The sequence below is a fragment of the Gallinula chloropus genome, assembly GCF_964237585.1.
Source record: "Gallinula chloropus genome assembly, chromosome: 4".
In the NCBI taxonomy this organism is placed as follows: Eukaryota; Metazoa; Chordata; class Aves; order Gruiformes; family Rallidae; genus Gallinula; species Gallinula chloropus.
This window is the reverse complement of record NC_140088.1, coordinates 31,876,518-31,903,190: the sequence shown is the minus strand read 5'-3', so window position 1 is coordinate 31,903,190 and position 26,673 is coordinate 31,876,518. Positions and strand designations below refer to the sequence as shown.

Genomic DNA, 26,673 nt, shown 5'->3' with positions numbered 1-26,673 from the left:
ATTTACTTCTCCCCTATGTTGGTGGAGTTTATTTGTGATTTGATATTAAACTTAGCTTCACAGAAATATGAAGGAGAATCTCTCCTCTAGTTTTGAAAGCTTAACTTTTTTCCCAAATAAGACTTACCATATATTATTTTGAAACATGTAATTATATGCAAAAAGTCTTAAAGTAAGAGCTATATTTATTCGTGACTCATTAATCTAAAAATTTTTAGACTAATTTTTAAAGTTGGTGCATTGTTAGAATGCATTGTTAGAATAGTCTGTCAGTATACAAAAAAATTCTGTCATGAGATTAGTCTAGGCAAGCTTAATATTACACAGGATTGAAGCTGTCAGTGATAAACCTCCTAGGAAGATCTTTCTGTGTTGTACTCCAAGTGTTATAAAAAGGTTAAATTCTTCCCCCTTCCTTTAACATTCTCTAAGGCAAGAATAAATTGCATTACTTTTAGCTTAGCTCTCTTTGCAAATTAAATGCTCATCTTCATTATTTGACACATTATCTTGGTTAATTTAACCAAATAATAGTGATTCAGGGTATTAAAATATTTATTTTAACTGTTGTGTTCTGAAGATACAGTAATGGCATAGGTTACTTGATAAGACTGTAAAACATTGTTTGAAATATAGGTGCACAATTTTTTAAAACTTAATTTATAATAAAGTACATCATGATTTTCAGTTAGCTTAATTCTATAATACCTTCTATTTATCTGAGAATTAGAGAGTTGAGGCACACGGTAGTTATGAGAGATCCTCGTTGCTAGAGGAACTTGAAACTTCCTGTGTTCATAGAGCAAGAATGTTTTGGATGTAACTGGGGCTTTAATTTCAAAAGATCTTACTGTACTGGATTTATAAGAAGTAGTAAAAGGAGCATTCCAACTCTGTGAAATGAAGTTTAGAGACTATCAAAACAGCTTGTTCAGTATGAATGTGTGACCACTTGTTTGTTGTTTCATCGTAAACTGCTCCAGAAGATTTGCTTTCTAGATGAACCTCCCCTTTCAAAACAAATAAGTAGTATAGCTGCTGATTATATCCTTTCACCCCTCCCCTCTCTGATGTACTTCTACCTTTTATATGTCTGTTTTGCCAGCTTCAGGAAGAGTTTCTAGGAGGATGTTATTTTGGTTTTTAAATATAAGCCTTGTTCATATAACACATTCTTCATAGTGAGTTGCAGGACACTCAGGTCCTGGGTACCCTCTAAAAATCTGGTTTTACCTTTAAGATGCTCTAGTTCTGACTAGGTCATCGAGAGCTAAATGTTTTAAAGATAATCAGTAGGAGGATTTTTCTTGGTAGCTGGGGTCAGTTATTAAAAGTTACAGTTGTCTGGTTAAAAGCAAGTCTATACTTGTACATTCTAAGCCCTGAAGAGGTTTCAGCTACTTTAATTAGCTACTATTATTTTTGTTAGACATGCAATTTACTCTGACTGGTAAGAGCTCTCTTCACTTGTCAATATAATTGAATTTATCATTTTTTTAAAGTTGGAAAAGATAATCTCCAGAGAGGTACAAAACAGTGATTTGCTAAATATAATTCTACAAAATGCAAGTTACCAGAATTCACCTTCTTGAGGTATGGACAAATGCCAGATATTGTAACTTATATGTTTGACAACTCAGTTTTGGCATGTGCTAATTAAACACAAGTGACACAAAGTTTATCCCCTCAAGCTTAGTGAATGTGGACATTAGTAAAGTATCTTTTAAATGGAATTTCAGATTATTACAATAATCTTGTTTTATAACCTGCAGCAATTCAGAGAGATGTTTCATAGCTACAGAAAGACACACCTTAGGTCATAGTACCATACTGTAGACCTATCTGGTGAAGAAATGATCAATACTGATAGGCTCTGACAGACTTTTGGCAGCTTTAGGGCGACCTGTCTAGACTTTGTACAGAGGAAGGAGAAAAAAAAAAAAAGCTATCCATATATTACATTGTTTCAGTCTTATGTTTTCCTCTTATAGCTCTCCTAATTTTTATTATGCTACAAATTATCTCTGTTTTTTTTCCAAAGTCCTTCATGCTGTTTAATATACTTACATTTAAAAGTCAGTTATTATAAATATGATCAATACATATTTACTACCTTATGGTGGATTTTGTTACTGACTTTGTGTTCCTTTTCAAGTTACAGTGCTTATTTTCCATCCCTCTCTTGGAACATGAATACGTCTCTGCAGAGGGAGCAGTTATGGATAGAGATTTTTTTCTGAAAGCCACTTTCTTAAATATCAGTTTCTATAATTAGATGAGATTTTTTTCTAAGTTTTATATAAATTACATATTTATTCTGCCTCACGTCTGCTCTCTTTGTTTCCTGTGCCCTAGCTAAACTCCTTAAAATTTTCTGTCTAATTCCATGACCCACTGATTTCTCTGAGTAGTAGCTACAGACAGTCCATGCACAATGGTGTTGAAAATGTCTCTTATGTGGTTCAGTAGCCTCTACAGTGTGGGGGTGAAAAGAGGCACAAATAGGAATTGGTCTTTGTCCTTAGTTTTCAACATGGTTATATGTTGGAACTCATCGCATTGATACTGACGATACTGCTTTTTCTTCATGACTATTTTAGCCATGAAAGCATGCTCTTGTGGAAAGAGACCAATGGATAATGATCACAGTAAACTATTTTATTTATGTCCTTATCTGTAGGATCAGAAGAGGTTTTGTCCTGGAGACAATATGCATAACTTCTAGGTAAATAATCTCTTTTCCTTCTATAGTTTTACGCTTCACTAGTTACTCACCTGCTACTTAGCTGTAGAAAACTCTTTGTTCAAAAAGAATCAGAGAAAGCTGCTGACTGTTGTGTGACTTGTGGTGACTGGACCCAGAAAAAGAGTCTGCAGCTGCAGATGGGACAGCTCTTTAGTATGGAGGCTGAGAATAAAGATTTGGGCCAAGCTTGTCTTAAGTATTTGGCTGACTAAAATGCATGTATGTGTTATTTCCTACACATACAGAATGGAGGAAGTTCTTTTGCATGGAGGTGTAGTTTAGAAAAGTAAGGATAACAGTTAAGAATTTATCCAAGCCATCAAGATAGTAAGTCCAAGCATTATCAGAAAACAAGTATACTGCAAAATATTTCATTCAATTTATCTATTAAACTAATCAGTGTGCATTAAACTAATCAGTGTGCTACTGAAGTACCTGTGCTAAATGATTTGTTTATTTACAAGAAGAAAGCTCTACTCCTATGGTTTTGAATAGTAACATAACTATTGAAGCCAGGGTACAATGGATGCTATCAGAAAAGCCCCATATGGGTGCACTTTAGATCTTTTGAATACCACAAAAGTTTAGTGACCTAGAAATGAATCAATAAAAAGCCATCCTCTATCTGACAAATTGAAGAACTGAGGGATTCTTACAGATGCCTTGACTTTAACAATTCAAGATTCACTGTTTGTAAAGGCTTTGAGACACATTTAATCCTTAAGAGTACTGTAGCAGACTATGAGGTAATTTATATTTAGATCACTCACCAATAGTTCATTTCCTATTTTTACTATAAGTTTACTGTTATGGAAACCAATGTAAGAAGACTAAAGGAAAGACTAATGCTAAAATCATGTGTCCTTACAATGAATGTAAATGGTTTAAATTTGCTACATTCCTTATTGTTTTGCAAAATTTGTTTTGGAAGGGTATGGCAATGTAAGATAATCCTGTTATATTACAAATAAGTCTGTCAATCAACAAAATTAATTATGATCTTGGATACATATTAAAAGGCTTTATATCCCTGTTCCCCATTGCTTCACTTCTGCAGTTTGTTCTAACATTTGAGCATTTAAAATAAAATTGGTGTAAAAATTATTCTTAACTACTAAAGCCTTTTTTCTTCATAGTTTAGTTAAATAATCAACATGCAGTATGATGTCTTATATTTATCCATGGTTGAGGGTGTTTACATATTGTTTGGCACAAAATTGAACATGTTGTTTACTCTCTAAGGAGTAGAGTATCAAAAATGATGATCAGGAAAGACTCTCTGTGTAGTTGCACACACACACACACACACACACACACACAAACACACACACACACACACACACACACACACACACAAACTATAAACTATTTGGACTAAATGAGCTATTGGCTTATACTCCACTAAATGTCAATTGTCCTGTGCATGTGCAATATAACTCAATGTTTCTGTGACTCAAATGATGAAGGTGAACTTTAACCTGTACATAAAATTTAAGAAATCAAGATTCTTTTGATTCATCGAGGGTGATGTAAATATTGCAGATGGTAGTCCTTCCAGAGCACCCAACTAGTGTTCCTTTTCCTTGTTTGTTCAGAGGGAAGGAGGTCTAAAAAAATCGTCTCCCCATTGACGTCTGCTGCAGTGATGTAGTTATATGGTGGCTTCTTTCAGGTAGCTCAGACAATTAAAAAAAAAAAAAGTAGATATCATGCTGTCACTTTGATTTCTAGAGGGCTTTCATTCTCATTGAGAGCTTCATAGGTGGAGATTAGCACACAGAAGTCAATATACTGTGAATAATATATCATCAATTATATTGCAGTAAGCAACCAAAGCATAAATAACTAGAGTGACAACATTTAGGGGTCAGGAGCTGGACTCTAGTTATAAGGGAGAATTACTCTGCATATGGGTTTTATTTTTCCTCTTGTTGACCCAGTTTAAGATCTAAGAGGGCTCCAAAGTTTACCAAATATTTACCAAGCAAGACTTTAATATTACTTCAAGACTTTAGATAGTTTAGATGCTTTTTGCGTCTACAACTGCAGTGCTTAAGTTTTATCTGAATTAAGTCTTGTCTCCATCCTACTCTCATATGTGAATCTACATGTTCAGGCACAGCACAATGTATGGAGCTGAATTACTAGGAAACGAATTTTTCACTAGCACTATCAATGGATGCAAAAGTAAAGCATGCAAGAGTAAACTATATAAAATATTTAATTAAGAACTCCAAACTTTCAAGGAAATCGCAGTTTGTAATTAAGTCATGCTTTTGGAAATCAGTCCTGCTGAAATATCAATAAGGAATGCAGAGTTGTAAACAGTAAACTTTAGTCAGTACTGATCTGTCCAGATTTTTCACTTGACTGTTGTTTTAAAAAAGTGTGTTATTGGAAGCGCATTGGAAGGCTAATATGGCCTACTAAGTAGGTTAACAGTATCAAAAGTATATTATAATACTACAATCTGAATTCTTAAAACCCTCAGACTCCACAATAAACTGGATTCATCAATAGCTAGTACTAGTAGCAAGTATTGTATTCCTTTTGGTTTATTTGGATGTCCAGTTTTATGTAATTTCCCGTCTTAGTGGCTTAGTGTTATTAAACTTTATTGTCTATCTTGTAATGTTGCCTTAGAGTGACTTCTAGGTCATTTCTTAGTTTTAATGGAAGGGAAACTTTGAAATAAAAATTACTTACTTTGTTTTACAGAGAAATCTTGATGCTGTATCTTTAAACATTATTCCAAAGACAAAAGAAATTAAATAAATTTCCTAAATTTTAAGTTCAGACCTTTCACCTTAAAAAAAAAAAAAGTATCTCAAGTACTATATTTAAAACTTAAATTAAAAAAGCAGGAAATAAATTCTGTTTTGCTCAATATCCCATGGAGGATGGGGAATATCTCTCAGAAAACTGTTGCTTCTACTGTGGTAGAAATTTGTGGTTTGAATTTCTTTCTTGTCTTAATCAAAGCACTGAAGGTGTTGATATTTGTGCATGATATCAGGAGTGTAGCAATGGAGCACTATTTTTCTGTGATTTGTTTCTTATGTTTCCCCATTGCTATAAATATTCTTCCTCCTTTTTGGGTACACATCACCTTTCTTTCTTCCCAGTCCATTTCATTGGTCATTTTTGACTCCTAACCTCCAAAACATACTATTCTGGTACATATTTCAGTTTTTTGTTTAGATTTGGTTTGGTTGGTTGTTTTTTTTTTTTTTTTTTACTTCTTTAGGGTTTTTTACAGCTTAGATATGAATGACAACATTATTATTTTCAGCTTTTTTTATTAGCTTTATGGTTTTCTTTTAATATTTTCTTATGTGATTTGTCATAGGAAGGAAATTGTTTCCAAATCACACAAAGAATGGATTAATAGTCTTGTTGGTTGTGTATAAAGAAAATCTATCTCTCTGTTTTCCTGCTATGAGATCCATGTGTATTATCTTCCAGCAACTAGATTAACATATGAAAAACTGAAACCTTACATTGTTTATTTACTCTTCTCCCAAACAAAGTATTTCAGAAAACTTTCTTTAAAAAAGTCAGAATTATGTTTTTCCAAAGGTCATGATTTAAAATTTTATTCAGCCAGGTAGTTATATTGGTAGGATATTTTTTTGCTAGCATTAACACTGTTATTATTTTTCCTAAAATTAGAGAAAATCGGAAATGGTTCAAGTTTTATTTGTTATTTACTCATTCACTTCTCCCATAGTTTTGAGTTATTACAAGTTTTAACTGTATGGAGCTCATGAAGACACACTAGATCTGGTAATTTCTGATACTTCACTTGCAACAAAGAAGCTGAAGGGAAATTATTCTTTCTGAAGTCAGTGGGAGCTTGTATTTTTATTTCAGTAGTCTAGCATTCACAGCATCTGTTAACTTAAACTATAAATTCATGTGTCTTTTGAATGTGTTTGTGATTTTGCTCTGGTTAGCGTTCCAAAACTGTCTATTTTTTCAGTGTATCCACTTGTTTTGCTATTTTTGTAGTTCTCAGTTTTGAAAGGAAAGTAGATATAAGAATGTCTCTAAGAAATTATACCTTTATATAGCTTTAGCATGTCCAATATAATTACATTTTTAAAAGCATCAGTTAATAGATATTTTAAGCGAGTTGATTTAATATTTTAAGCATTAAGAATATAAATATTACAAAGTTCTCCTAAATGAACTTCCCATTAAAGGATGATTTTGGTAATCTTAGTTGAGACTTAAAAGAATTTTTTTAGGAAGATAGCACTATTTTTGTATCCCATCCATATCTTAGAATCAAACACATGATTGAGACCTATTTATTTGGCTTGAAAAACTAGGAATACGGCTTAGGGATCATATTTTACCTATTATCTCTGTTGTACGTTTTGTAGTCTAGGAGGTAGACCAAAAGAGGGCTTTTATAGAGTTCTGAAAAATATAGGTGGGTGATTTACCTAAAAAAGAAAAATTCCAACCGTTTTTGTTTTCACAGAGGAAGATAAATATGGTCTTTACTCCAGTTTGTTGTTCAAGTATTTCCTTGCCGAGGGAGTTGTCTGTGGACATGAATTGTTTGTTGCTTCTGCTAAAGAACATCCTGACAACATCTTAAAGGTAAAGTAAAGCTGCAGTCTCTGTAATAAACACATTTTAAAGTGTATATATTGTGTATTAAGAATTTAATTAATCTTGATGATTCATAAGAATGTGTTGGGAAGTGTAGGAGTATTTACACTGGCCAGATTTGGAAATTAAATTTAACTCACAAGCTTCTATCTATGGACAACAGAGATCTTCCCAAGACCAAATCAGGCTTGGAGTCTGCTTAGCCTTCATTTTGATTATGGATGAAAATCAGACAGACTAGGAGGCTTAGTTGAATGGTTTGAGTAAACCCAACTGTTTACAGTTTCTACCTGCCTATCAGAAAGAGTTGATAAGCTTCTTCCAATAGGTTGTGGTGAAAACAGTGTAGAAATTGTGTAGTAATAAATAGTAGTAGTAAACAACTATTTTTTGTTGTTTCCTGTAGAAAACAAAAATATCATTTAACATCTTTACAACTTCCTTTACACATACTTTTCATTTTTTCATTCTGTCTTTTTTTCTACAAGTAAACATGGTCAGCTTTGGATGAGGTCATATAGAAAGGTTCCTTTCTGACTTCATTGAGCTCCTAATCAAACACTGATATGCTCCATTATAAGCAAATTATCTAAGGCAAAAAGCCTGATCAACACTGCAAAAAATGTTAAGCGTGAGGATAATCTTACAAAATTTCATTAAATATTTTATGTCTTTCTAAGGCTCCTTTTTTCCAATATCAAAAGTAACATGTAATTTACCAATTACTTCTGCATCAAGTGAAGTCTGGCTATTTCCTTAAGAGTCTTCAAGACTATTTCTGGACAAAATTATTACTTTTCTTTTTTCCTATCTAGTGGTGGTGGATTCTATGCCTTATTTATTAGATATTTTCTTCAATATTCAGGAAAAAGTATATTCTTAATGAAATTATATTATCTTGGTTATGAAAAATCTAATAATTACTTTTATGATCTTGAACATAAGAAGTGTTTGTTTATGGCTGAATTTATTCTTGTGGTTTAGAACATAACCTAAACTAACAGGTTAGAATTTGATTATGAATTACATAAGAAGGTGCTATATTTTTTCAGAATATTTCTTTTCAAATAACTGATAATCAAGTCATTGAGTCTCTGACTGTACAATACACGATCATTGCAGTTGCTTTTCTCATCAAAACTAAATTATTCAAATAAATATTTTTATTTCATTGCATTAAAATATCTTAAAACGAGGTAGCTAACATACATTTTATTCCTCTCTCATTCACTTTTTAAACAATTATTCATAGTATGTTATATTTTTCCTGGCTCATCCTCTTTATGCTTTTGGAAGTTAATCAACAGGCATTGTTGCATCCATCTATCTTTTCTGTACCAGTTGGGGTTTGTGGTCAGTTAATTTGGAATGCTTCTTCCTTCTAACTTTAGGAGGGGTAGTCACTAGGTAATAATACTACATTCTTCTGTTGGAATCACATAGTGATGTTACTTTAAGAGAAGAGAAATGGAAGGACAATGTTACTATGAGAAGGTTCAGGAAAACATACTTATGTCTTATTTTCTTTTGTCTGTTTGTGTGTTTATATAGCAAACAATACTCTATGCTTTTCTACGCTTACCTTGACTATTCATCACTTCCTTTGCTTAACAGACAAGGCACAGTAGAGTCGATTTCTCTGATTTGTATTGCTGTCTAGAAATTGCTTCTGTGAAGTAGTCAGCCTGTAATATGCTAGACATCAATCTAGAAAATTACATACTTTCACACTTGGAAAGCTTAGGCACTTCTTGAAATGCCAATATGTGTTACCTAAAAAACATTATTGCCTCACCAGGAAAAAGTCCATTTAAGACTGGGATTAGCCATATCTAGGTCTCCAAATCACAGAGATAGAGGGGTTTTCCCTATGACTGTCTCCTTGACTTGCTTTTAGAAGGAAAGGACTTTCAGGTGGTTCAACAAATCTTCTGCTGTCATAAAAATGAGCTGTTTGGATGTCTCCAAGTCAGGAGTAACGTATCTGATATTGCATTTTATTTAATGACATTAGTAATTAATATATTCTCAGTATCTGATTTGACTATATTCTTTACTGAAAAGCAGTATAGATTTGGTATATGTCAACCCAAATTTTGCATTTTATGATTGTTTTTTGGTTTACAAAATTCAGGTGTGGATTCAATATGTTTTATAGCTAGGATACTCATTATCTAATATTTTGCATAGAGGCAGTCCCTTAACTGGTCTATGTCCATATCGTATGGTCAATCTATTTTTACATTCAGTTCTCTGTTGAGATGTCATAATTGCCCTACTCTAATTTTATGATGTGATTGGAAGTTTCTTGAACCTATAACCAAGACAAATATTGCTGGTAGTAGGAAGGGGAAAAGACATTCTTATAGACCATAATTATCTTGAAATTGTGTATAACTAAAAGACAAGCAGAGGATAAAAAGCCCTGATCAGCTGCCTAAGATATATTATATTACCACCCACCAATTTATCCATCATCCTTTGAAAACATATTCATGCCTTTTGTAGTCAAAGCTCCTTCAGGAAATTGGCATTAAGACGTAATGCTGAAAAATTATACACCTCTGGTAAAACCTACAGAACTATATACATGCTGATTTTTAGAACATATTTTAAACATTTGAGAGGATTTCTGTTCAATCCATATTCTTCAACAAAAGACATTTTTTTACTCAAAGGGCATAAGAACTGGGAATAGTCTACAATATAAAAAAATAGCATGGTATGCTTCTGTGATCGATCATAAGATAAAACTGATTGTATTGGTGAATGGAAAATGAATAATAAAAGGAATTAAGGAAACATTATATCTTACCATCGCATTTTCAGTACTGTAGCTTATTAAGTTAACGCCTGCTATTTTGAAGTTGCATATAGTGTGTGTACGTTTGAGAATGGATTATACAAATTTTTACTACAAAGGAAATATTAACTTAAACGCTGTTATGCATTTGGTAAGAAACAGGTAAGGGGTTTGACTACTTTCTTATAGCCAAAATTAGGCTGGACTTCATTCACTCAAAGGTAGACTGGGTTCCAAATAGACTTCTGGAAAACATAAAAATACAGTAACCATATAAGAGCTTTGTTCTTTATACCCATTCTTGTTGTTACCACTAAGGTATGGTTCCAGTCTTTAAAAAAAGTAAAAAAAATCTCTATCAGTGGTAGCTCCATTTCTATATTTCTCACTTTCCCTGCTTCACATTTTGTACTACAGTTCTACAACTGTCTAAACATCCTGTAAAAGAATTTCTTCACCTTTTTTACTGAGTAATTATTTTATCAAGACCTTGGGGAAGGAACTGGGGTTTTTTTGTTGTTTTAATGAGATGGATTGTATTATATCCACCAGTTATGAACTCATGTTGATAGTAAAGCGTGCTCTCTGCTAAATTGCTTTTTCTGTGGAGCCTATGCAGAGTTTTTCTCAAGGAAGACTTACTGGCCATTAAGCATACTGGGAAACAGAAACCAGCATCCCCTGAAGCCCACAAATTGCCCTGAGGGTATCATGCGGATGCTACCTCAATGATTGTTGTATTGGGAACCTGGAAGCCTGAGGTGGAAGTGTGGGAGGTCCACAACTGCTTTCTAAAGCCTACATCTGTTCATCACCTGTGGAGAAGTTGAAGAATCACTTTGTGCGATTACTGCATTTTTATAAAATTTCTTTTTTCAAGCTGGAATTTTACTTCTGGACTCTGTTGAGATTACCTTCTGGAGGTTCTCTTACAAGAAAAGTGAATAATGAGCCCATTCTTCAAGAAAGATAACAGTTTACTTTGAGATAGTCTGTGAGCCAGCTATGTATGGTAGGGATCATAGAATCATAGAATTGTAGGGGTTGGAAGGGACCTCGAGAGATCATCGGTTTCCAACCCCCCTGCCAAAGCAGCTCCCTAGGACATATCACTGAGATAGGCATCCAGACAGGTCTTGAATATCTCCAGAGAGGGAGACTCCACCACCTCCCTGGGCAGCCTGTCCCAGGGCTCTGTCACCTTCACTGGGAAAAAGTTCTTCCGCATGTTGGTGCGGAACTTCCTGTGCTCCAACTTGCAGCCATTGCCCCTTGTCCTGTCCCCACAGACCACTGAAAAGGGGCTGGCCAATTCCCCCTGCATCCCCTGCTTAAGATAATTATAGACTTTAATTAGGTCCTCTCTTAGTCTTCTCTTCTCGAGACTAAACAGTCCCAGTTCACTCAGCCTGTCCTCATACGGGAGATGCTCCAGGCCCTTAATCATCTTCGTAGCCCTTCTTTGAACTCTCTCCAGGAGATCCCTGTCCTTTTTATACCAAGGAGCCCAGAACTGGACACAATACTCCAGGTGGGGCCTGACCAAGGGGGAGGATCACCTCCTTTGACCTGCTGGCCACCCCAGGATCTCATTGGCTCTCTTAGCCACCAGGGCACACTGCTGGCTCATGGCCAACCTGTCATCAACCAGGACCCCCAGGTCTTTCTCCACAGAGCTCTTCTCCAGCAGGTCATCCCCCAGCCTGTACTGATACAAGCGGTTATTCCTCCCCAGGTGCAAGACTCTACACTTGCTTTTGTTGAATCTCATCTGGTTTCTCCCAGCCCAGCTCTCCAGCCTGTCCAGGTCTCTCTGGATGGCAGCGCAGTGTTCCTGTGTGTCAGCTTTGTATCATCGGGTACTTGCTGAGGGTGGATGCTATACCCCCATCAAGGTCGTCAATGAATGGATGCTTCCTCTAACTCTGCTATAGACTAAAGCTTTCTTGAAGGAAATACCATTCCCCAGAATTCTACCCCAAATCAAGTCCTTTGAAACTCACAACACTAAGTCAGGAAGTGGTATTTACCTGGTATGCCTGGTGTGATTGTACTTCTAAGTTTGAAAATTAACAATGTGCAAACAGCTTTCTCTACGGAAAGCTGTACAGAAGATGCTTGTGGATAGAAAAGCCTATAACGTGCCCATGTGTGAGATACACAGCCTCACTGTGACTGCTGGACATACCCTGAAGTCAGGTCAGGAGAAATCCTGCTAGTGGCCTAGTGAACCACAGTGAAAGGGAAAAGTGCAACATCACTTGGTGAGGAAGCTGAGAGATTTATGTAGAGAAGTAAAATGATTTATTAAAAAACAATAGGGAAAAGATTTAAAAAACCTTCAGGAACAAATTTTTTTAAAAAAATTGCTACCAAGCCTAAAAGATCTGTCAAACAAAAGTGAAAGTATATTTTGATATGGCGTTTTGCTTAAGTGTGTCATTTGGAAAAGACTGAAAAAATTCCACCTCCAACAAGCTGGTTATACAGAGCAGACCTGATGAAGAACAGAAGGTGCCCACTTACTCCTTTCCCACAGAAAAGCTGAATGCAGAAAGAAGCTAGCAAAATGTACTTCTATTACTTCCAGGATTATTTAAAACAAAACAATAAACAACCCGGCATGTTTCAGTGTTCTACTACTGCATGTGCAACCTATCTCTTGAAAAATAACATAGCTGTCTACACAGACATTTTTATTCCAGTAAAGTGCATTCAACCATGATGCTTACGTTTTTCCCTCATAGATATGACTCTAACACATTGTTTTGTAGAAGGAAAGATTGAAGGCCTGGAAGAAATGATCAGGCTGATGACTCGGACTTTCCAAACTTCCATTTTCAAAGAGCACTGTTCGAGCTCCTACCTGTCTCTTCACTATCTGTGCAAAAGATAGGTGAAAGGTGTTGTGAAAGAAGCTGTGTATGAGTGCAAGAGATATTTCTTCTGTTATCTGACATTGTTAGATCCTACACAAAGAAATTAAAAACATAACAACTTTAAAGGTAAAAATATCTATACAACCAGGTCTACATCCATATTGTCCTTTTCTTCTCAGTTTTATTTTCAAATTACATGAGCTTTTTACAGTGATTCAGCTGCTGAGTGCTGTTAAATGTTATCACTTAATACATGGAAATCCAATTACCGCTACAGCACTAGCGAACTTTCCTACCACCTTTTATTTCTCTTTCTGAAGTAAAGATAACCTTGTGGCACAAAGACTAGGGTTGAAGCCAACCCTGGTAGCTGTCTTAGAGTTTGAAAGTTCCTTTGAAAAAATTAATTTCTTTATTATGTAGGTCTTGCTCATCTGTTTAGTTTTCTTGCTTGCATGTGGGGTAAGTGGAATATCTATTTTACATTTTTCTGTATTAAAATGTAAATATTTTCATTATACTGCAATATCATTTTCTGCATTATAAAACTGTGTTATAAACTTGACAGAGAAGTTGAATGGGTGTGGAAGAGGATGCTGGGAAAAAAGAATCACTTCTGTTTAAAAAGAATAAAATCCTTTTAAGCAGTACCCATGCTGGGAACTCTCTACAGTGTAAAGCTGTCTTTCTCAAAAGTTTAGACTGAAGTAATAAAAAGATTTTCAGAACCAGAGGATTGGTTTGGCTTAAATTTCAAGTTTCCTATCTCCCAATCCTTGGCTGTTGATTAGTATATTTTCTTTCATGTTCTTAGTTATGAGGTTATATTTGATTTTAAATACAGATCTCAGCCTGTTAAATGTATCATAAAACTTGTAGCTTCAGAAAACCCAAATATTTAGACTTTAGTGTTCACAAATAACTGTCTTAGAAATCTAGTTGGTAATTTTCTAGAATTGATTTGTTCGGTTAGTGAACTGTTGCTTACAGTGCTCATCTCTAAAGGTGCTCATGAATAATGCTATTATTATGTCTATTTATAGAATTTTGGACAACAGCAACATCATTTTTATTTAGTTTCTTCACATTAATTTTTTTACTAAGTTATTTTCTTTTTTGTTGTACTTATCTTTTACTTAAACATCATGAACTGATTCAGAAAAAGATGAAAAAAAAATCTGATCTTCTCACATGCATTCCTTGGTTTCACTGTTATGAAAGTTATAGCAGAGAGTTCTACAGCTTGACTCTAGGGTTTACTTCTGTGTATGTGAAGTAGAGAATATATTCTTGTGGGTTAAAAAAGTACCCCTTCAAGTATTTTCAATTAACCTTTTTATTTCATAAAACAGAGGAATATTACTTCCCTTTTCTCTTCACACAATTCTTGTTTACTGTGGGCTGACATCCATTTGGTCCTTTTGAATGTCAAAGAAAAATTTCCATAGAACAGCCTTACCTGGAGATAGAAATAAATTGTTGTACAAGGGCCACTGAAGGGAGAAAAATTCTGTATCCAGTCATTTGTGTTCTTTAACAATAGACCTTGTCTTCACAAGTGTTTACAATCAAAATAGAATCCTCCCCCCTTTTGGGAGTAGGGCCCTTTAAACTGACATTTATATAATACATTATTGAAAAGAAAATATTTACCCTTCCTGACTTACCATCTGGTGTCCTTTAAATACTAAAAATTAACATAATGAAAAAGAGCCTTAAAATCATGTGAGTTTAAAGTATTTCAATATCATCGGAATTAGAAATCAACAGTGAATCGTACTCCCTTTAATATTTTTTATTTCATGTTTCTTTAATCATACATATGATAATATTGCATTGCAAAATAGTTCCATAAAATAATTTGAAAAACATATTTATTGATACATAAATAGATAATGTTTTAAATTCTTAAATATTATTAATTATACAGTTATTGAAACCTGTAAGGATCAAAGGATTTTGTATAAGAGGGATTTCACATACAGCTTGGATTATGTTGCTAAATAATAGCACAGTAGTACTTCTTTAGCATTGTAAAATAGCTGAGAGAGGAGTATGATGCCTATAGTTGGTGTAATGCATTGGTAATTAAGAGGGTGTGAGGTTAAGCTTCATTAACTGCTGTGGGATTGTATCTTGGATTTTATTATCCCCTAGAGAACATAAGAAGTGAGAGAGGTCAAACTGTTAGAATCTGATTTTGCTTCGTGCATCTGCCAAAACAAGGCAAGGGAAGTGATGTGGCAGCAAACAGAGAAGGACCTGGACTGCTGGCAGATACAGGTTGTGCATCAGTTTATTAGAAAGATAAAACACTAACAAAATAAATTATTGCATGTTTGCTATAAAATCTTCATAAACTTGGTTGGTAGGAAACAACACTATTTTAATTGCACTGTCATTTAGTATTAGTGCTTTAGAAAACCTTTTTTTTTTTCATTACATTTATTTTTTATTTTAAAACAAGAAAACAAACTTCCTTCTCTTGTTTTGCCTTCCTACATCTCACTTTAGACACAGACAAATGCCCCAGCCAAACCCCACTTAATAACTTTAGCACTTGTCTGCTTTTTTGTGTATTCATGCTTCATAGCAAAGACATGTATTTTAGTTGACCCCAAAAAATGCAGTATATTTTATTTTCTTTTTTTTTTTTAACTAATGCACTGCTACATGCTTTGTTTTGTTTGTATACCTTATGAGAGATTTGTCTTTTTTAGCCTGGGAGAATGTAACAGTTCTCAAGAACTGACACACTGATGCCACAAAATTGTCAGTCCCAAAGCTTTTCAGAGCTATAGGATGTGGGAGCTATTTTTAAGCAGAAATATATTAAATACAGATATTATGGGCTGTTGAACCAACTCTCCTTTTCTTAGTCTTTCATTTAAACAACTAATATTTTGTTTCCAAATTCTGGATGAAATTTTGGAAGTAACTGAAACATTTTAACAATCTCATGCTCTTTTGAAATTCTGATTTTGATTCTAAGAATATAAATTTATTTAATCCTGAATAGGCTCACAATCTCAAATACTTTTTTTAATTCTGATAATTTCAGCAGAATTTAAGGGCTTTTTATGTATGGTAGAGAAGCACAGTTCTCAAACATAAATAATGATTTAATAAGACTGCTGGAAACTAGTGTCTTTGTTTCTCTATAACACATCTAAGAGAAAGAGTTGTGCTAAAGCCCTGCTCGTGAATATCCCACATGTGGATATTCTGAGGAAAAGTCCGGGCTTAGCCATCTTTAAATGCCACTCATAGAAACCATACCCTCCACTGCTCCCTGTACTTGTTCTGCTGTATAGTTTTCAGTTCAATTTTTGCATAGCAGTGCCAGAAGCAGTCTGTGTTTTGTGGTTTGTTTGTTTGCTGATCTACTTCATCCATAATAGAACTCTTTTTTTTTTTTTCCCCTTCTATTTTTATGAACAGACTGAGAACCCATGAATTCTTGGACAGTAACAGAACCTTTCATGACACTGAAGAGCTGTGAAGTATATATCCAACCAGCCAGCCATTATCTTTGAGGATATGCCTATGTTATGACAACTGGAGACTTTTTCTCACTTAGGTGCTCTGTTTCACTCAGACACGGTCATGCTTGGAAAAGGGCTATTTCCTTGAAACAAAGAATAGCATTTAATTTACAGTGTCAGAAGAGGCAAAAGCCTTTTATTCCAGTTCTTGTTATCATGAAGATGAAAAGAGGATTATGAAGACAGAAAGAAATGTTTGGATCATTTAAATTACAATATTTTCAATAGTGCCCATAAAGCATATTTATATAACTGTGTTCTGCGTCTGTAATTCTCCCCAGTCCCAAGCCTACTAAGCAATTCCAAGCTCTCTCCCTTTCCAATTCTGCTTATACAAAGATCTAGGTAAAAGATTTTTGTAAGTTAGGGATTGAGATACGCTAATCAGTTCATCCTAAAGGAAAATATCATTATCAATCACCTTTGTATTCTGTTTAGTCTTTACCACGCTAAGGAACACATGCATGTTGGCTTCTGATCAACATTGTCATGCCTTAAACAGCAGCTGGGTGTTTTGCCTATCTTTCATACAGTTTAGTGTCAATGGGAGGAGAACAAGGGTAAGCAGAAGCTGGGGTAATGGTAATAAAGTTAGGGTGCAAATCACGAGGTAAACAACCTTTATTAGTTCTCTTCGTTAATCTTTACCTAAAATGTGTTCAAATAAGAGGTGGACCATTAGTAAAATAGGAATTTTGTTTCCTATGTGTGCTTAAATACAACATCTTGGAATGTATTTGACCAAGTAAGTATGTCAGGTGAAGCTCAAGCAATTGGACTTCAAAGTACCAGTCAGCTCCAAAGGTACACTACCTTTTCCAGATTGCAGCTGAGCTATGCACAAAGCCTATGAGAGGCATTAAGTTCACAACCACTGCATGCAAGAATATAATTCAGGATATGTTTGCTTTAGAGCAAGGTGTTGGGATAGAAAATTATATGGCTGTGAGACCTAGGAGCTCCAGAAATGTCTTAAGTGTCAGTGCATCGTGTGAATGTGTTTCTTACATACAGACAAGAACACGGTATGTTTAAGAAACAGATTATTCAGCTAAGGATGGTAGTTATTAGGTAAGTGCATGTTGGAAAAGCAACTGAGGAAGAGTTGGTCTTGGTATGAGACAATTCTTCAGGTGTTTCTGGTTCCTTCCATGGAGCAACAAGGGATAAAACAACACACAACAGACCTGAACTGATGCATTTGCTGAGTCATGGGTTTTCTTATGTTGTTTCATGTCATGTTTAAACAATCATTACAATCGTTAAATGTTTAATTTATTATCTCAGAAGTTAAACGTTAACTGTATTAGCAAAAAAAGGCTATTTCAGATGGGTATGTACTTAGGTTTTCACCTCTGGCAGCCAAAATCTTTATCGCTTCAGATGAAACCATTTTTCTGTGATCTCTTAATCTGTTTCATTCTTAGCAACAGTTAAGGCATACCACAGTGCCTAATTGTGTTGCACTGATAGTGTGTCTGATGGTTTTGAACTAAACTTCTCACGTGTCAACAGCTAGTACTTGTCTCCCTTCCATCCAGTGCACGTAAGGTTTTGTTCCTTACACGTGTTTGAGTGTAAAGCAGGAACTTTTTTAAGTGTTACGTGAGGCTATTGAAGTATCTCTTACTGTATCAGTAATACCTGGAGAACCTCTCACCCCTAGTTGTCTTGAACTCTTGTTCTATTTTAGTGTAAAATACAGTCTCTGTAAATCATACATTATGTGTGATTATATAAAAGCAAATGTATATAGCTAAATATCCCGTCTCCAATCTGTCTTGACCAATCATTATATAATAACAGTGAACCAGTAGTACAAGTGACAGGCATCTGAAGTGATTCTTCAGGAGCAAAAATATTAAATGGCTTTAAGAAGATACTAGTGGTGGTGTTCTCATACTTAAAGTAAAGGTGAATGGTAAAATACGCAGTTTCCTGGATTTTGGCTTTGCAAATGATGTGATAACTACCAAGCGATAGTACAGCAAGGCGAGGTAGGAACTTGTTCTGTCAGTGGTAGGATCTGAAACAGGGCCAGATTTGGGAGTTTGATGAAATGGTCAGGCAGGTTTTCATCATCTCTAAACTGTGGCTGGTACTTGTTTTCAGAAAAACGAAGGTTATCCACCACTATAAAGAGTTGCAGGTTGTACCTGAGAACCATCAATCTTGGGGAATGAAAGGAAGAGATACCTGGAAATGTTTTGGCCTGTGGAATTACTTCTTTACAGAACTCACTTTTTAAATGTAAATTGATTTTATTTTATTTTTAATTACTATAATTGAGCAATATTTTGAGATTATAATATATCAGCAGATCTTCATGGAAAAAGAAAGACCTGTTTACCTTAGCCAGCTTGAATCTATGAATCTATCAGGAAATTAAATCTGCATAATAGTTTAACTGTTCAGCAACTTGCTTTCAAAATAGCACCCTAATTGGAAAATAAGATTAGTTGACTTTATTGTGGAAATCTGAGTTATAAAATTAGAAATTCAAAATTGCATCTTCTTTTTTAGAAAAATCCTTTAAATAATGCTCTTGGAAGTAAATGCAAATAATTTGTATGTTCATATATGTGAAATGCATTGGCGTGGTGTCAGCTCATGCTTGTATTTATACTTTCTCAGAACCTTTCAGTACAGTGTTCGGTTTTCATTTTCTCCTGTCTGTCAGAAGTCTTTGTCTTTGGTTTGATAGGTTCCCTACTTTCTTTCTGGGTAGATACATAGAAACTTTGACAAAAGTAAATTTCTTTTTCGACTGAAGCATCTCTTATAAAAAATGTAAATGTAATTAAAGCTGTAAATACTAAGTTAAAGCTATAATCTTCATATAGCTTTCCTACCATTAAAGCTTAATTTTTGCAACCATAGTAATGCCTGTTCACTATCACAGAATCACAGAATCATAGGGGTTGGAAGGGACCTCAAGAGATTATCAGGTCCAACCCCCCTGCCAAAGCAGCTCCCTAGGACATATCACTCAGATAGGCATCCAGACGAGACTTGAATATCTCCAGTGAAGGAGACTCCACCACCCCCCCGGGCAGCCTGTCCCAGGGCTCTGTCACCCTCACTGTGAAAAAGTTTTTCCGCATGTTGGTGCGGAACTTCCTGTGCTCCAACTTGCAGCCATTGCCCCTTGTCCTGTCCCCACAGACCACTGAAAAGGGGCTGGCCTATTCTCCCAGCATCCCATGTCTAAGATATTTATAAACACTAGTTAGGTCCCCCCTATGTCTTCTTTTCTCGAGACTAAACAGTCCCAGTTCAACTCAGCCTGTCCTCATACAGGAGATGTTCCAGGCCCCTAATCATCTTTGCAGCCCTTCTCTGGACTCTCTCCAGGAGGTCCCTGTCTTTTTTATACCAGGGAGCCCAGAACTGGACACAGTACTCCAGGTGGGGCCTGACCAAGGCAGAGTGGAGAGGGAGGATAACCTCCTTTGACCTGCTGGACACACTCTTCCTAATGCATCCCAGGATCCCATTGGCTCTCTTAGCCACCAGGGCACACTGCTGGCTCATGGCCAACCTGTCATCAACCAGGACCTCCAGGTCCTTCTCCACAGAGCTCTTCTCCATCAGGTCATCTCCCAGCCTGTACTGATACAGATGGTTATTCCTCCCCAGGTGCAAGACTTTACACTTGCTTTTGTTGAAATTCATCTGGTTTCTCCCTGCCCAGCTCTCCAGCCTGTCCAGGTCTCTCTGGATGGCAGCGCAGTGTTCCTGTGTGTCAGCCACCCCTCTCAGCTTTATATCATTGGGTACTTGCCGAGGGTGGATGCTATTCCCTCATCAAGGTCGTCAATGAAGATATCAAACAGGACTGGACCCAACACTGAGCCCTGGGGAACACCGCTAGTCACAGGTCTCCAGTCAGATTCTGCTCCACTGATCACAACCCTCTGAGCCCGGTTCGACAGCCAGTTCTCAACCCACCTCACTGTCCACTCATCTATCCCTTGTTCTCTGAGTTTTTCTATCAGAATGTTGTGGGAGACAGTGTCAAAAGCCTTGCTAAAGTCAAGGCAGATGACATCCACTGCTCTCCCTCCATCCACCCAGGCGGTGATGAGATCATAGAAGGCTATGAGATTGGTCGAGCACGATCTCCCTTTGGTGAATCCATGCTGACTACTCCTCATGACCTTCTTCTCTTCCAGTTGTTTGGAGATGGCATCCAAAACAAGCTGTTCCATCACCTTTCCAGGGACAGAAGTGAGGCTGACTGGCCTATAGTTCCTGGGATCCTCCTTCTTGCCTTTTTTAAAGTCTGGAGTTACATTGGCTATCCTCAAATCTTCAGGCACTTCTCCTGTAGTCCAGGACCTACCGAGTATGATAGAGAGCGGCTCAGCAATCACCTCCGCCAGCTCTCTCAGCACACGTGGGTGTATCCCATCCAGGCCCATGGATTTGTGTGCATCAATCCCTTGAGTCGCTCCTGGACCACCCCTACCTCAACTAGAGGGAAGCCCTTCGTTCCCCAAACACTCCTACTTTCATCTGGGATCTGTGGGTCCCGAGTAGCCTTCGGAGTAAAGACTGAGGCAAAGGCAGCATTCAGTATCTCCACCTTCTCATCATCCCCCGTTACCAGGACACCCGCCTCATTCGGCAAGGGACCTGCATTATCCCTGGTCATCCTTTTACTATTCACATATCTGAAAAAACTCTTCTTATTATCCTTTATGTCCCTTGCCAGCTTCATTTCTAAGCGGGCTTTAGCCCTCCTAGTTGCATCCCTACAGGCCTTGGCAACATCCTTATATTCATCCCAGGAACTGAGACCCTGTTTCCACAGTTTATAGGTCTTCTATGTACAAGTGTATCTTTTAAACAAACAGTAAGAAATTTAACTCTGTACATAACTGTTGTCATGAAGAGCCTTTACCAGGCTTTTGCTGTTCATTTGCAAGAAGAAAATAAATAAATTGCTCAGATGTGTGGCTTGCATCTTCTACTTAGCTGCTGAAACACATAGGTACAGTTGTTCTATTTCTGCAACTTTTTTGAAGTAATTACATAAAAGTTTTCATAGCTTCCATTGCCTTTTATGTCAAAGAGTGTATTGACCAGCCACTGAGAGATGGAAAGAACTGTCCTGAAATTAGAAACATTTGCCCTCAGTTTGGCTTTAAACGTGGATGTCATGTTAATTTACACTAAAGAAACAATAAGATTACACACTGACTACGTACAGATTTTCTCTCCCGTCTTCTTTAATACTGAATGACCATAATACATGTAGGTGTTTATAGTCAGTATCAGCTTTGCCTGTGTTGAGTGCTTCGTGTGTATCCCATACTTTGATTGACATTCTTCTCCTAAAGTTGGCAAATTCTGGGGTTTTATCTCTTCACACATAATGCTTTGTAACAGAGATACTAGCTAGCTCTCTATATTTTTAACCTTTGAGACAACATTTAGGTTCTCTCTCAAAAGTCTTTATTTAATGAAAACTTGGTTTTCAAATAAGTCTTGATCTATTTTAAGCAGATGAAGTGTTTCTGTGCCCTCCAGATTACATAGATGGGTGGTAAAACTTGGGTCAGAAAACATGGTTACACTTCAATCCTCTGTCAGGCGTAGAAGCCCAGTGCATAAATCAGAAGTGCTGTGATTGGTGTCCATCCAATGCTGTTTACATTTTCAGCAGTGCAGCAAAAGTAGAAAGCAGAAAATTTGTAATAAACCATTGTTCCTATTTTAGAGCAAAGTTAAGGGTGCAGTTCTGTCCACACAGAACAATTAAATCCACTGATGTGCAATGTTTTTGAATTGGTTTTTGTGGGGTGGGTTTTTATGGTTTGTTGTTGGATTTGGTGGGGGGGGGGTGTTGGTTTTTTGGTTTTTGTTTTAAAGCCACAAATGTTTGCATTGGAAACTTACAGAAATTACTTATGGATTAAATGTTTGACCCTTCCTTTTACTCCCTAGTGTGTCTTCATGAGGTCATTAGTAAATATCATGCCTAATGGCTCCCAGAAGAGAAAACTCAAGCTATCCTGTTACAGTTGTTTTCAGCCTGTGTCTGCAGGCTGTGGTGGTCTGTTCAATACTTTTGGAAGATTTTACAGAAGCTAACAAAAGAAAAGTGATCTTATAAAATAGGCTTGAATTCACTATGCAGGGAACTTCCCTATTCTCAGAAACAGAAGATTTTTTTTAAAAAAAACTGAATATGGATGCTGCGCAAGCTGTGTTGCTTTCATAGAGTATACAACATGAGATTTCCATTCTGAATTCTCATATATTTGTCTAATTATTTTTTCTCATAATAATTACATGGAGTTTTTTCACACTCAGTATTTTTCATATCACTTTCAGAAAGTTATTTTAATCAAATTTTGTTACAGATTTTCCAACTATCCATTATGTTAAGATAATTGTATTAGCTAGCTTGGTGGAGGGACAACAATCTGAACTGCCATTTCTAAGGTAGATAGCTGACATTCTTTCACTCTCCACCTGTAGGAACTTCCAGCCCCTTTGCTGGATGATACACACAGAAATGATGTGGGAGAAGAAGCAACAGTTGTTAAGCCTGAAGATGTTCAGGATTCCATGAAAATAGCCTGGCGCTACCAAAATTTACCAAAAATGGAGGTAAGCAGTATTTCATCTTTTTTTTCTTATGTGGTCAAAATGAATTTGTAGAGCAAATGCTTTTCAGTAGAAACTAGACAACAGAACTGCTAATGGACAGTGTTACAGTATTGCTTCCTGAGGATAACTTGTCATACATGACTGTATTTTTGGATTACTAGAGATACAGAGAGAAAGAGAATTTGAGAGCTTGCAGGAATTGTGAAACGTAATGCAAACAATAATAATTTAAAAGTAATATAGTGTTAATGTTCCATGGGATATTTCAGTTCTTATTGAGACCGCTTTTTATGAAAGTTTAAATAATTTGGTTACTTAGAAAATTTGCTGAAATTTAGTTGTGAACAAATTACTTAAGGAGGTTTAATCAACATTGCTTACTAGTTCTCTCCAGTTAAAGAACTGTGTTAAAGCAAGCTGTTGACCTGCTTATCCATGTGCATAACAACTAAAGTAGGCACTTGAGATTGTATCAACTTCACTGTCACTGGAAACTAATCACTCTGCTGGGAGAATATAAGAAACAAGACCAGTGGTCTTTCAGAGTTTACAGTTTCTAGTGCTTTGTGAATAATATATCTCCAATGGCTAGTCACTTTCTTCTTTAATACAGTGGCACAAGCAACCTTTAATAAAACTGCAGCATTTTTTTCTATCCAGAACAGAAAACTTGTTTTGTCTATACATTTTAGCCTACATTTATAAATTCTGGTTTAGATGTGGTCATAACTGCCTAGTAAGTTCAGTTGTATTCTTAAAAAACATAATTGGAATGTGACAAAATGATCTTACAAGGCTTGGCATGTTTGGTTTTCTGTGAAATTGCACAGACATGGCTATATAGTTGTGTCAGAAAAGACTTATATATGGTGACATGCCAAATCAAACAGCCTCCAGGGTAATCATATAATCTCATCAATTTTATTATTGCAGAGCTTGCTGTGCCACTTCAAACCATCCCCAAAATAATTTGTCTGTTTTAAAATCTAGCCGAATTCTTCGTACATTGATACGGAAACAATTGCATGTCGTTCTAACATAGAAAAATGTAAATAATGCAGTTAAGTGTGCACTCATCCTCTCTAACTTCATAGAAATAGTCACATCATCTGCTAATATAATATTTCCCAGCAATACATAATGTACTTGTCCTCAATTATTGAAAGTTGGTTATGGAAGATAGAATAAAATGGTCGATTTTTGTGGGGTATTTCTTGTTAGCATTGTCATTCCTGAAGGGATGGTGATCATCCTGTATAGTTGAGGTACTGTGTTTTTCTGTAGATTTTTTTTTAAGTGCAAATAAAGGTCTAATTCTGAAAACAGATATCGCTGAAATTCATCAGCATATTCTCATTTGTGAGAAATCGTTTTGAAATATTTTATTTTCCAACATTTTATAATGCAGTTATAAAATTTTTGTGCTGTGGTTAGTGAATATACTTCCTTAAGGAAAAATCTGATGTTGCCTTGCAGCACCCTGGATGTTTAGTAATATTATTTAATTAAAAACTTGGGTTGTGATTTATTCTTTACATTTTCTTTTCGCAGAAGAAAATAACAAATAAGGGCATATTTTCCACACTGAACTAATACACTAGTACATTTTCAAAAACTACCATCAAATAGTTTCAAGTATGTAAGAGAGAAAATAGCTTTGCTTTTAACTAGAACTCTAGCTATGTTAGCAGAAAACTTTTCCATCCAGTACCTGGCTTTACATAAAGCAAAGATGCTGATTAAAAGCTGTCTTTATAATATTTTTGATGTCTAATTCATTTTTCATTTCTATGTAATACAGGATATTTTTTGGTTAATAGTTCAGATAATTCCCTTCCCATTTATTAGACCTCATATAGACTCTTTTTTTTTTCACATGCAGGGTGCCTATCACAGTTTCTCTCCACATACTGCATATATCTTATACATCAGAAAAAGACAGATGATTTTTAAGAAATCTGTCAGGGTAACAGGTCATGTTGCGCTTGATGTGCCTTTGCTGGTTTGTTACTTTCATCTGTATCAGAGGTTAATTTCATTTAAACTTTTGAGTATATGGAGAGCCTATTTTGCAATGCAAGACAGTGTGATTTTTTTTTTTTTTTTTGAATGAACTGCTTATGTTCTTGGGGCAATATATAAACTGTCACAGCATGAAATCAATTTTCTGCCTTGATTCATCCTAAATCTGAGATTTCTAGCACATTAGTATTGCAATTAGAAACATTAACAGCAGACGGTAGCATAAAAGCACGCTCTGCTCACTGACAATTTAGTGTATTTCTCCTTGTGCAAAACAGGAATCCAGGAAAGAACAGGCTTGAGCCTCCAATCCACTGATAAATTTATCAGCTCAAACTTAAGAGGAATGGCAAGTCTCTGGTTCGCACTCTCCATGGTCATTCTGCTAAGGCAGATTATTCATGCTTACTTGATTCAGGTAGGCTTTTTGCAAGCTTCCCCGCTAAGCCTGGGAATGCAGTACATTGAGGCCTATTCATAGGCTTCTGACATAGACCGAGCTTTTATTGCATGGTGTTTTATTATAGCCAAATCCTAGTCTCCACCCAGTTTGTAGGCACTGTGCTTATTCTTTTGAATCAAGAGAGGTTATCACCTACCTTAATCCATGCAGCAGGGTGGATTAAGGACACCAATGTGCCTTAGGATTCTCAAAGAGGATCCTGGAAACTTCTTGTTTCTTCTTTTTTGCTGTCTTTACTAAACTCTATTGGGCCTCAGTAAGGATTTGCATCTGAAATGGGCAACCTGGAGCTTTTCTCAATGAAGACATCAGATCAAAGTTCAGTTAGTCAAGGCCTTTCTAAAACATTAAGGGGGCTTGGAAGTACACAATAAAAAGATGAGCTCTGGCAGAGATCGCAGTAAAAACATTCTGATCTGTAATCCGGATAAAGAATAGATTATAGGCCAAAGAACAGCCCCTGTTTAAATTGCTTTCAGAATCCTCATTTCAAATAAAGTTACATTTTACATGAAAAATATATAGATTTTGATAGATTGTTATGTTTTGTTGGGCTTCCTTCTTTAAAAACCAGGTGCCAATAAATATACTGAAGCACTGACTTAGAGAATGTGTTTTTTCTTTTTTTTTTTTTGAGTAAAACTTATCTGCCTCTTATGCCTAGATGTACATGAGAAATTTTGTGGGTTTTTTAATTAAAAAACTAATTATTTCTTTTAATGAAAAGTTTGTGATTAGTTTGATTATTATCTTCTTTAAGCAGGAAAGATATTGTTATTGTTGCTATTCATATTCTCTGATAACTGACCAACCTAACATCCACTAATCAAATAATTTCAAAGCATTTACTCTAAATCAAATTATTCTAATGAATCTTAACAATTTAATATATTTCTGCTAAGCTGAAGCATTAAATAAAATTGTAAAACTACATAGCATGACTGCTTACAGAAAGCCAACTATAAATACAT

The 26,673-nt window shown here is 35.8% G+C and overlaps 1 protein-coding gene across 1 annotated transcript in view; it reads left to right on the top strand.

Moving 5' to 3' along the window:
- The window catches only part of ELP4 (elongator acetyltransferase complex subunit 4), a gene marked incomplete at its 5' end in the record, with an annotated part of 151,929 nt that overhangs the window by 10,648 nt on the left and 114,608 nt on the right, over positions 1 to 26,673 (top strand). Inside the window, 2 exons of the mRNA XM_084263590.1 lie at positions 7,236 to 7,357; positions 23,086 to 23,217. Coding sequence (XP_084119716.1) covers positions 7,236 to 7,357; positions 23,086 to 23,217 — 254 coding nt within the window. The remainder of the gene's footprint in view (positions 1 to 7,235; positions 7,358 to 23,085; positions 23,218 to 26,673) is intronic.